The sequence below is a fragment of the Mizuhopecten yessoensis genome, unplaced genomic scaffold (genome assembly GCF_002113885.1).
Source record: "Mizuhopecten yessoensis strain PY_sf001 unplaced genomic scaffold, ASM211388v2 scaffold8561, whole genome shotgun sequence".
NCBI classification, from domain to species: Eukaryota; Metazoa; Mollusca; class Bivalvia; order Pectinida; family Pectinidae; genus Mizuhopecten; species Mizuhopecten yessoensis.
Window position 1 is genome coordinate 538,928 of NW_018407609.1, and position 12,933 is coordinate 551,860.

General features: G+C 35.2%; 1 protein-coding gene across 1 annotated transcript in view; it reads left to right on the plus strand.

The window, feature by feature from the left end:
* Nucleotides 1-12,514, plus strand: part of LOC110456193 — a 39,243-nt gene extending 26,729 nt beyond the window's left edge. The window contains exons 11-23 of the mRNA XM_021506770.1: nt 50-69; nt 975-1,068; nt 1,667-1,740; nt 2,859-2,936; nt 3,870-3,966; nt 4,752-4,827; nt 5,173-5,223; nt 5,442-5,501; nt 6,459-6,583; nt 6,792-6,890; nt 9,230-9,322; nt 9,873-9,941; nt 12,426-12,514. Of these exons, the coding sequence (XP_021362445.1) occupies nt 50-69; nt 975-1,068; nt 1,667-1,740; nt 2,859-2,936; nt 3,870-3,966; nt 4,752-4,827; nt 5,173-5,223; nt 5,442-5,501; nt 6,459-6,583; nt 6,792-6,890; nt 9,230-9,322; nt 9,873-9,941; nt 12,426-12,495 (1,006 nt within the window). The 3' untranslated portion in view covers nt 12,496-12,514. The remainder of the gene's footprint in view (nt 1-49; nt 70-974; nt 1,069-1,666; nt 1,741-2,858; nt 2,937-3,869; nt 3,967-4,751; nt 4,828-5,172; nt 5,224-5,441; nt 5,502-6,458; nt 6,584-6,791; nt 6,891-9,229; nt 9,323-9,872; nt 9,942-12,425) is intronic.
* Nucleotides 12,515-12,933: the final 419 nt, after the last annotated feature.

The window sequence follows — 12,933 nt, forward strand, 5'->3', positions numbered from 1 at the left end:
ATCCCCTTATATTAGTGCTTTGTTTTTTGTACAATCTATCCCCTGCCAGAGCCTCTAAAACTACCCTTGGTATGGGTAGCAGTGTACAGTAGCGTACAATGGCCATGGGTGATATTTTTACACAATGAACAACCCCTGTAATATTACATGTATCAATTTTTTTTAAATCAGCACTAAAATTGGCATATACAAGATGAAGTGGACTATGTGGGCTTTATAATTAAAAAAAAAAAAATCAAATTTGGTTTGAGACTACAGTTTTGGGCATTTACAAGTCTGTGTCTACACAACAAAAGCTAGCTTTTCATGTAGTCTCTTTTTGTACTCGGCACATGTGTAAATATTGTGAAAAATCTACCGGAATGACCTATGCTAAAACGTGAGTATTTCTGTTACCGAGTAGGCGATATTTAATTTCAGACAGGTTTTAAGAAAAAATTCTGCTGTACACTGCTACCATGTCATAATTATACATAAATATGTGGGTTGTTTTCCTGTATAAAAATGTATTGCAGTATCCGTATCTTCTGATCAGAAAGTTTGTAGTGCAATTTGTCTGCAGTTCTAGGCTCTTGGGTATGCGAACTACAGGCTTGCAGTTTTAGATTTTCTAATCACTGATTAGCTAACCCAGGTTTACTGGCTAAAGGTGGACTTTCAGGAAAAATTGAGGTGGATGAGTAACCATTTGATTAGTGGTGAACAAATTCATGTAGCTCAGTTGGTACTTGGTAGAGGGCAATGGTATTTTCTCATTTCATTATAAATTTATTATAAATATCAAAAGTTGATGCAAATCCAATTGTGTAAATATTTGAAACAAACTTATTTTCCAGATTCATGAATGAAAACATTTGTATTACAATACCCCTTGTATTGTGTCCGCATTTACTTTAATCCCCATGCTTACCCTGATCAGTGATCAGTATCCAATCAAATAGGGAGCACTACAAATTTTGTTCTTTTCTTTTCAGTAACTGAAAATCTCATTAGGAAGCGAGCAGAGCACAACAATTTAGAGATTTCAACCCTAGAAGAGGTGTCCTTGCATCAACAGGACATTGAGAGGTAAATATTTCAATAATAGATGTATGCATTGTTTATAATTTCCCTTTTACTCTTTATCTGTCATTGCAGTTTTATAGAAGGTCCTTCTCATGGTGCTGAAATAATCCCAGATTTTAATTGTACATATGATTACGGGCATCTTCTAGTTTCGAGCTAGAGGGAATTTCCCTTTAGCTCAGTGGTAGAGCGTCCGACTAGGAACCTAGGGATAACAGGTTCGATACTTGGTGGAAGCACGCTATTCTTTTTCCTGTTACAAATGGTGTCCGTGGCCCTCCCTGTGATGACAGGGAGTTAGAACATGGGTTTTGGTGTTCGAGGGCAAACACATTTAAAAAGGGCAGATTTCAATTGTACATATGATAGCTTCGAGCTAGAGGGAATTTCCCTTTAGCTTCATCTTAGAGCGTCCGACTAGGAACCTAGAGATCGGGGGTTGAATCCTCGATGGAAGCACACTATTCTCTTTCCTGTTACACATGTATAACTATACCTATGCAGTGTAGCTGTTAAATAAAGAGTATATTTACCGGACTGAGTTTTATTTATAATTGGTGTAATTAGAGGATTTTAGTTTATTATGTAAATTGTCTTCCAGGATTGAGTATATTGATAAATGGTGTAGAGAATTGAAGATCCTTTACCTACAGAGCAACCTCATCCCCAAAATTGGTAAGTTGTTGTTTCCTTATGATAGTGCTTCATGTGAATCTGTATTTATTTTGATCTATTTTTCTTTTCAATTTGATTTCATTTGCATTATTTTTTGGAAAATTAAGGGGGAAAAGTATTTGATATTGAAAAAAACAACCATATGTTTAACTATATAAACTTTCAAAAGTAATTAAATTTTGCTTAAAATCATGAGGAACCAGACAAATACTTGATTGGTATGGTATTCAATTCTGTGTTCATTCATTTGACTGCAAGCTTTTGAGTGAAATGAAATGCTTAATGAAAATTACAGCCCGAAATAAATATTAAAGTGTAAGAGGTTGTAATCTGAATGTGTGGTGTAAACATTTGATTTGTAGTGATATAAAGTGCTAGCCTTTTCAAATTGGGGTCCTAAACAAGTAAACAATTGGATATACAAAGGAACATGAGAAAAAACCCTGAGAAATATAAGGTCTCTCGCAATTGCATTGCTTCTTTTCATACAGAATACAGGATAGTTATACAGGATAGTTATACAGGACAGTTATACAGGATAGTTATACAGGATAGTTATACAGGATAATTATACAGGATAGTTATACAGGACATGTACAGTTATACAGGACAGTTATACAGGATAGTTATACAGGACATGTACAGTTATACAGGATAGTTATACAGGACCGCAGAGATAGTGTAGTAGTATTTCAGTACACAATATCAGCCGTCGAATAAAATTACAATGAATAAAATACTCTGTATAGATAAATTTTGATTAAATGCCCTGTACTGTATTTCATTTGCTACCCAATTACAGTCAATGTATTTCAGGATCTCAAATTCCTTTTTTTCCTGAACAATTCCTTACTATGTCTACCTTAATATATAGTGTACACTTGTATCTACGAACCTCTTTATAATGCCAAACTGTGCTAGAAAAATGGTGGCAGTATAGTAAATTTTTACTTTGCTGTTTACCACTTCATTAGAGGGGGTCATTTCTTTCTCTATAGAGATTTACCATTGCATGTAAAAGAAAAATAAACATGATAGAAACTGCTGATACTGAAAAAAAAATGCTGTTAAATGTGACTGTAAGAAAGGAATTTTAACATTTTGTTTTTGTTTTTCAGAAAATGTTTCAAGGTTGAAAAAGTTACAGTACATCAATCTTGCACTGAACAATGTGGAGAGAATTGAGAATTTAGAAGGTAATTTAACAATCACACTCTTTTTCCCGAGGAAACTGGACTACTGGTGTATGATTGTTTTACTCCAACTAACTTTGAGCAACAACATACTCATTATGTTGGCAAATGTGCTAGCATCAGGAGGCACGGTAGTCTAGTGGTAGGACGCCGGGCTCATGACCGAAGGGTTGCAGGTTTGACTCACGTCACAGCACTGTGTTGTATCTTTGAGCAAGATGCTTTACTCCGCTTGTTCCAGTTTACTCAGCTGTAAATGAATATGTGGTAGGGCAGTGCTAGAATTGTTGAATGCTAGCTGTGAATGGCAGCACTGGCTGTATGCTCCCTAGTGAGTTGAGAAAGATATTGGCTGGTTGCAAAGGCCCTATAACCACGGATAATAATTTGTTAACCGCTTTGAGACGACCTACGGACTAGGTTGTGATAAAGCGGTGTATATATAAGAACCTCAGATTATTATTATTAAATGTAAACAAAGGGACAATGATGTGAGCTAACTTTGAAATTGCTTTCATTGTCAACTAAGAAAAGATCAAAATATAATCGACTAAAAGATCATTTATTGATGTTCACCAACAAAATAACTATTACGAAAATTGGCTTATGTATGTAAAAGACTTACTGGTGCTGGCTAACGAAAAAAAAAAAAATCATTAAAGGAAGTATAAAAATAAATTGTCGATATTGGTTAACAAAGGAATTATTTAGTTTGGCCAAGAAAGGAATTATCATTAAATTTGGTCAGATTCATAAGACCTTGGTGTAGTAGTCATTCTCAGGAGAAGAAACTGGCTAGCTGGTTTTTCCACAGCTAACCAGTTTCTCTGGATGAAATAAAGAAATCTTGAAGTAATGTTAAACATGTAGCTTTCTCCGATAATTTATTTCTAATTGCATAATGTCACATGTAGTGTATCTCATTTATTATTCCAGGATGCGAATCACTTCAGAAATTGGATTTGACTGTGAACTTTGTTGGAGAAGTCACGAGTATAGAATGTCTTAGAGACTTGGTTCACTTTAAAGAATTGTGAGTAACATTTTAACTAACAAAGCCCGGTAAAACCTTGTTATATTGTCACCCAATGTTAACTAACAAAGCCCGGTAAAACCTTGTTATATTGTCACCCTATGTTAACTTACAAAGCCCGGTAAAATCTTGTTATATTATCACCCTATGTTAACTAACAAAGCCCGGTAAAACCTTGTTATGTTGTCACCCTATGTTAACTTACAAAGCCCGGTAAAATCTTGTTATATTGTCACCCTATGTTAACTAACAAAGCCCAGTAAAATCTTGTTATATTGTCGCCCTATGTTAACTAACAAAGCCCGGTAAAATCTTGTTATATTGTCACCATATGTTAACTAACAAAGCCTGGTAAAACCTTGTCATATTGTCACCCTATGTTAACTAACAAAGCCCGGTAAAACCTTGTTATATTGTCACCATATGTTAACTAACAAAGCCTGGTAAAACCTTGTTATATTGTCACCCTATGTTAGCCAACAAAGCCCGGTAAAACCTTGTTATATTGTCACCCAATGTTAACTAACAAAGCCCGGTAAAACCTTGTTATATTGTCACCATATGTTAACTAACAAAGCCTGGTAAAACCTTGTTATATTGTCACCCTATGTAAAGCAAATTCTTGGCATTTTAAACATGAATACCAAAATATTACATTAGGCCTATAACCGCTAATGTGGTATTGATCAAATTTTCCCCATTCATTGAATTTGCATTATGCAACAGCTAAAATAATTTAAATTCAAACTAAACTGTGCTAAAACTCTATCTTTTCGTTGGAACAGGTACCTGACAGGGAACCCATGTGTCCAGTTTGAGGGTTATCGACAATATGTGATAGCAACTCTTCCCAGATTGAAGGTAAGGAAGATTGTGATCGGTTTAAATGTAATCTATTTTGCTATTTTGGTGTTTTAATGAGATAACAGTTGACGAGAACTTGCCTCATGGGCCTCTTGTTTTTCATAATTAAGTGTTAGTGTAATGATTAATTTTGAAACCAAAATGTGAATGCTTTGCATTAGTTTTTGATAAAATAAGCCCATTTTGTCAGATTTTCATGAAAATATCTGAAGCTTGTTTGATAAAAACCATGTACGGGTACCTGGTAATAAAAACTCGTTAGAGATTATTTATATGCAATACATTTATAGACAAGTCACAATATATGACTTCAATAAGGTTATGGTGATGATTCTCTTCCAGAAGTTGGACGGAATTGACATAGAAAAATCTGAGAGAATCCTAGCCTGCCAGGTAAGATTATTTGTTTGTTTACTATCTATATATAATTTTTAATTAATTCTGCAGCTTGTCTAGATCTGCTACTGTATCTATTCCATGGTCCCAACATTTTTGACATAACAAGTTTCTATTCAATAATCATCTAAGTGTAACTATTTTTGCATCTTAAGGAAAGAGGCTAATGAAATGTATAAGCAAACCTGTTTCCTCACAGAATTATTTGTTTTTAGGACTACGGCACTGTAAGGGCAGAGATTGTACGCCAACAAATACAGCACAAGAAAAAGCGGGTGAGTTTTGATACAATATGAAATAGATGTTGAACACTGTTTGAAGGATATTTTAATGATGTATGTGCTGGTAGAATCCAAGTCTACAATAAACTTCAGAATTTTCCTCTTAATCATCAAATTGACATCAATATGTAGATCTTGTCCGGCATGTTTGTAACAGCATCAGCTTCCAAAAGAAAAACAATCATAGAAAAAAATATCATTTATGTCAATAATAAATGTGATAGAATTATGAACAGTTATCACAGCATGATTTTATCAACATAATATCAGATAGATATTCTAATGTTGTATTCTGATATTTAGGAAAATGGAGAATAAGGCAACCATTTTCAATCATGGCTATCAACCCAACAGACAAGAAAAAGAAAAGATCAAACTTCTATAGAAATAAAAAATCTTATGATTGTGGGTAACAAGATCCTCGTGATCTTTAGTACACTGTTGACAGGTATCTTGATAAAATCTTAAATATGTCTGAATCACCCACACCAAGTGTGGAGTGGACTACATTGATGTCACCCAGACACTGACCTCCAGTGGCCTAATAAGTGCAGACGTACGTGTCTACAGTATAAACAAATATATTAAACAGGTGCCAAAACTTGACCAACATTGTTTAGCCAATATCAAATGAGCCAGAAAGAAAACTCAATGGGGAAAGGCTTATAAAACCCTGTTAACCTCTACTTTGTTATTCTTTCATAGAAAACACAATAAGAAAAACAGCAAATATGCATTGTTCACAAGAATTAATCTCACGATTAACTTGATCTTATGCTGTAATGTGACTGATAAATTATTAATCTTAATATAATTCTGATCCCGTATTGAGGTGATTATCACCTGCCTTTACTTGTGTGTTCTGGACGACGCTGAGACTCATTAATCAGAAAGAACTTTAATTGTAACACTGACATAAAAGTGGATGCTGCATGTTTGTTTGTATGCTAGGAAAAAGAGAAGAGAGAAGCCAAATTGCAAGAAGAACAAGAGAAAAAGGGTAAAGAACTGATAGAGGGAAAAAAGGAGGAGAAACCTGGATTTGATGGGCGTTGGTACACAGACATCAATGAAAGGTAAGCTTTGTTGTTGTTGGGGGGAGGGGGCGGGGAGGGGGCGGGGAGGCAGAATTAAAATGAGTCTGAACTGAAACAACAATGGTGGCATCCGTCATGTTAAGAGATCTTTATAACATATGTCAGTTAGCCATAGTTCTGTTGCCTTTCATCTCCTTACAAGCAGGTTTAATCATTTAATATTCATTGATGCTTTACTTGTTTACAGTGACAAAAAGAAAAGTGAGGAAGAGAGAAAGTTAGAAGAAGAAAATAATAAAAAAGAGTTCCTTGAGAAGGAGAAAGAACAAGATGAAAAGGAAAAAGAGTAAGTCTAGATTTTAATCCTTTCCTTTAGATACAGCAATGTTTTTTTTCTTCTCTATCTATAGTTGATTAGTGCTTATGTATGCTTTCCTTTATCACCGAAACTTATCATACCTGAGACCTTTGTTATTATATACTAGACCATTTATTTATCTCTTGAACCTTCATTACTAGGTACACTCCTTGACCTTTTATTATATCCTAGTCACTATATTGCATCCTTTGACCTTTCTTATGTCATTTGATCCCTTATTAAACCCTTTGACTCTTTTTAATGCTCTGGACTCTTTCTTGCACCCTGTGACCCTTTATTGCACCCTTCGATGTTTGAATATACCTGTGACCCTTTATTGCACCCTTTGATGTTTGATTATACCTGGGACTCTTTATTGCACCCTTTGATGTTTGATTAAACCAGGGCAGTTTATTGCACCCTTTGATGATTGATTATACCTTGGACCCTTTATTGCACCCTTTGATGTTTGATTATACCCGCGACCCTTTATTGCACCCTTTGATGATTGATTATACCCGCGACACTTTATTGCACCCTTTGATGTTTGATTATACCCGGGACCCTTTATTGCACCCTTTGATGTTTGATTATACCTGTGACACTTTATTGCACCCTTTGATGTTTGATTAAACCAGGGACCCTTTATTGCACTCTTTGATGTTTGATTATACCTGTGACCTTTTATTGCACCCTTTGATGTTTGATTATACCTGTGACCCTTTATTGCCCCCTTTGATGTTTGATTATACCTGTGACCCTTTATTGCACTCTTTGATGTTTGATTATACCTGTGACCTTTTATTGCACCCTTTGATGTTTGATTATTCCTGTGACCCTTTATTGCACCCTTTGATGATTGATTATACCCCCGACCCTTTATTGTACCCTTTGATGTTTGATTATACCTGTGACCCTTTATTGCACCCTTTGATGTTTGATTATACCAGGGACCCTTTATTGCACCCTTTGATGTTTGATTAAACCTGGGACCCTTTATTGCACCCTTTGATGTTTGATTATACCGGTGACCCTTTATTGCACCCTTTGATGATTGATTATACCCCCGACCCTTTATTGTACCCTTTGATGTTTGATTATACCTGTGACCCTTTATTGCCCCCTTTGATGTTTGATTATACCTGTGACCCTTTATTGCCCCCTTTGATGATTGATTATACCCCCGACCCTTTATTGCACCCTTTGATGTTTGATTATACCTTTGACCCTTTATTGCACCCTTTGATGTTTGATTATACCCAGGACCCTTTATTGCACCCTTTGATGTTTGATTATACCTGTGACACTTTATTGCACCCTTTGATGTTTGATTAAACCAGGGACCCTTTATTGCACCCTTTGATGTTTGATTATACCTGTGACCCTTTATTGCACCCTTTGATGATTGATTATACCCCCGACCCTTTATTGTACCCTTTGATGTTTGATTATACCTGTGACCCTTTATTGCACCCTTTGATGTTTGATTATACCCGGGAACCTTTATTGCACCCTTTGATGTTTGATTATACCTGTGACCCTTTATTGCACCCTTTGATGTTTGATTATACCAGGGACACTTTATTGCACCCTTTGATGTTTGATTATACCAGGGACCCTTTATTGCACCCTTTGATGTTTGATTAAACCAGGGACACTTTATTGCACTCTTTGATGTTTGATTATACCTGTGACCTTTTATTGCACCCTTTGATGTTTGATTATACCAGGGACCCTTTATTGCACCCTTTGATGTTTGATTACACATGGGACCCTTTATTGCACCCTTTGACACTTAATTACACTCTGGACCCTTTATTACACTCTGGACCCTTTATTACACCTTTGACCCTTTATTGCACCCTTGACCCTTTATTACGTCCTTTGATCCCTTATTATGCTTGAAACCTTATTCTGCACCCTTTGACCCCTTTTTTTATACCTGGGACCCTTTATTACGCCCTTTATCACATAAGACACTTATAATGTAGTTGATAAAGGAGCTATGCACATATACCTGTGTAGTATAATTATGTGCTGTGGAAATTTATTCTTAGAATTTTGCGTTTTCTGAAACAGTATGAAAATATACTCACTCAGAAAATATATAGTATATCCGATATTTTTCATGAGTTTTCCAGTTACAGGTGAAATGATTAAATTGCCAAAAATCAAACAAAATCTTTTAACACATACTGAAAAATACCACACATTGATACAAAAGTGAAAAATCAGTCACTTGATTTCCTTCATTTGCATAAAAAATAAGTATGTAATATTTCCTGATACTAAGTATAACACTGTAACCTTTCACCTTTGTTCATTAGGTACTGGCAGAAACCGTGTGCATTTACCCCAGAGTCACGAGTGGAGGTCCACAATCATATGAAGGAGCAAAGAGAACGCAAGGAGGAGCCCAAGTAAGTCCCCACACTACTGGGTATCTGTCATACCTATGTATCCCATCTATGGTGGAGAATAAGAGGTCGGATCAAAGGCAGTCCACTCCAGGATCAATTATTAGTATAACGTTGTGTATATAGAACTTATATTACAGTGTAACCTCGTTACCTTGGTAACCTCATGTTGAAAAAAGTTTGACCTACTGTATTCTATTTAATTAACTCACTTTATCCTTTCTTGTATTCCATTCCTTCAAAATAATTTTATGACTATGTGTTTGTTATGACAATTTTTTTGAGAAATTTGGAAGTTCTTCGATCATTCTAATATTCGAAATAATTGGTGTTTGAGTGTTTGCTAGGTCAAGTAGAACAGGGGGGTGGTCAAGTACAGTAAAAAAAAAAGTAATAATTACCATATCCTTACCTGTTATTTGGTGCGAAATTTTAATCAGATTAGGATAATATTATTGGATCATTGCTGAACCGTTAAAAAGATTCAATGATAAATCACGTACGATATATTTTGACTATTCAACGTTTTCCATGACAATCTTTACTTTTTTAGAGAAAAGCCCAAACCTCCGCGGCGTTTCTTTATGGAAGATGGACGACCTCTGAACATAAATGAATCAAAGTAAGTTAGATAACACATCTTGTACCTGTAACACATTAAATGCTAACTGACACAACCTCACTGGAGATATCCATCAAAAGTTCTGATTGATTAAATGTTTGTAAAGACCACAAGAATGTGTTACATTTGTATTAACACTCAGGTGTTTCTGAATTATTACGTAATTATTATATTTCATTGTTAATAACCAAAAATTGTTAGACAGCAATACAAGTGCTTACATTTATTTTTTTCCAAAAACTATGCACATGCAGCATTCTGCCAAAAACCTCCCACGTATTGTAATATATATACCTCCCACGTATTGTAATATAAACCTCCTATGTATTGTAATATAAACCTCCCATGTATGGTAATATATACCTCCCACGTATTGTAATATAAACCTCCTATGTATTGTAATATAAACCTCCCATGTATTGTAATATATACCTCCCACGTATTGCAATATAAACCTCCCACGTATTGTATTATATACCTCCCGCGTATTGTAATATAAACCTCCCACGTATTGTAATATAACCCTCCCACGTATTGTAATATAAACCTCCCACGTATTGTAATATAACCCTCCCACGTATTGTAATATAAACCTCCCACGTATTGTAATATAAACCTCCTATGTATTGTAATATAAACCTCCCATGTATGGTAATATATACCTCCCACGTATTGTAATATAAACCTCCTATGTATTGTAATATAAACCTCCCATGTATTGTAATATATACCTCCCACGTATTGTAAGCACATGCAGCATTCTGCCAAAAACCTCCCACGTATTGTAATATATATACCTCCCACGTATTGTAATATAAACCTCCTATGTATTGTAATATAAACCTCCCATGTATTGTAATATAAACCTCCCATGTATTGTAATATAAACCTCCCACATTTTGTAATATAAACCTCCCACTTATTGTAATATAAACCTCCCACGTATTGTAATATATACCTCCCACGTATTGTAATATAAACCTCCCACATTTTGTAATATAAACCTCCCACGTATTGTAATATAAACCTCCCATGTATTGTAATATAAACCTCCCATGTATTGTAATATATACCTCCCACGTATTGTAATATAAACCTCACCCGTATTGTATTATATATACCTCCCACGTTTTGTAATATAAACCTCCCAAGTATTGTCATGTATACCTCCCACGTATTGTAATATACACCTCCCACGTATTGTAATGTATACATCCCACGTATTGTATTATAAACCTCCCACGTATTGTCATATATACCTCCCACGTATTATTATATATACCTCCCACGTATTGCAATATAAACCTCCCACGTATTGTAATGTATATACCTCCCACGTATTATTATATATACCTCCCACGTATTATTATATATACCTCCCACGTATTATTATATATACCTCCCACGTTTTGTAATATAAACCTCCCACGTATTGTCATGTATACCTCCCACGTATTGTATTATAAACCTCCCACGTATTGTCATGTATACCTCCCACGTATTGTAATATACACCTCCCACGTATTGTAATGTATATACCTCCCACGTATTATTATATATACCTCCCACGTATTGTATTATAAACCTCCCACGTATTGTATTATATACCTCCCACGTATTGGAATATAAACCTCCCACGTATTGTAATGTATACATCCCACGTATTGTATTATAAACCTCCCACGTATTGTCATGTATACCTCCCACGTATTGTAAATAAACCTCCCACGGATTGTAATATAAACCTCCCACGCATTGTAATATAAACCTCCCAAGTATTGTCATGTATACCTCCCACGTATTGTAACATAAACCTCCCACGTATTGTCATATATACCTCCCACGTATTGTAATATAACCCTCCCACGTATTGTAATATAAACCTCACCCGTATTGTATTATATATACCTCCCACGTATTGTAATATACACCTCCCACGTATTGTAATGTATACCTCCCACGTATTGTATTATATACCTCCCACGTATTGCAATATAAACCTCCCACGTATTGTCATGTATACCTCCCACGTATTGTAAATAAACCTCCCACGGATTGTAATATAAACCTCCCACTTATTGTAATATAAACCTCCTACGTATTGTAATATAAACCCCCCACGTATTGTAATATAACCCTCCCACGTATTGTATTTTATACCTCCCACGTTTTGTAATATAAACCTCCTACGTATTGTAATATAAACCTCCCACGTATTGTAATATAAACCTCCCACATATTGTAATATAAACCAGAGCCGTGTGTGACTTGTCTTGGAGTTAGCTTTGTCGAGTGAGGGTACACACTTGCATGTACATACCTAAACGTTTCCATGTACACCCATGTTAAACTGCTACAGTATTACTACTGGCTCAGTTTATGGAATTTTTTATATCTCTTAATAAGGACACATGAATATCATTTTAATGTCAAATTAAGAAATGTCATTTCACATCAATGTCCCTTTAATGATTATTTTTGCAGGATTGATTTCAGTCTTATTGATGATGAGGAAAATAACTGTTATCTCCTGGACGTAGCTGTGTTTAAGTAAGTGCAATTTTTGTAACAGGGTTGGTTATAATAGTGGCTATTCTCTCATTACAACATCATGATACCATGCCTCTGTATGATAGGAAGTATCAAAGTCCATGTGGAAATCAAGAAGACTATCATCCCTATTATATCCAGGCCTACAGTAACTGATCAGGATTATTGTATGGTGAAACTTTTTTTTATGTACATATTGAATGACATTCTCAATGACAAAGCATGTTTTACATGTGACCTTGTCTAAGCCAGCAAGGGTCATTTTTCCTGACATGCAGAGAAATGTCTGTCTGCTATGAATTACAGGGGATCTCCACAAATATAGGATTTCTACCTAGAGCAGCAGACTACAGAACTGTATAATTTCTTGCACAGCAATTCAGGGAAAGAAAAACATGTAGGTGTAATGTCCTAGCAGTAGATTTGATATGTGGTAGGTGTG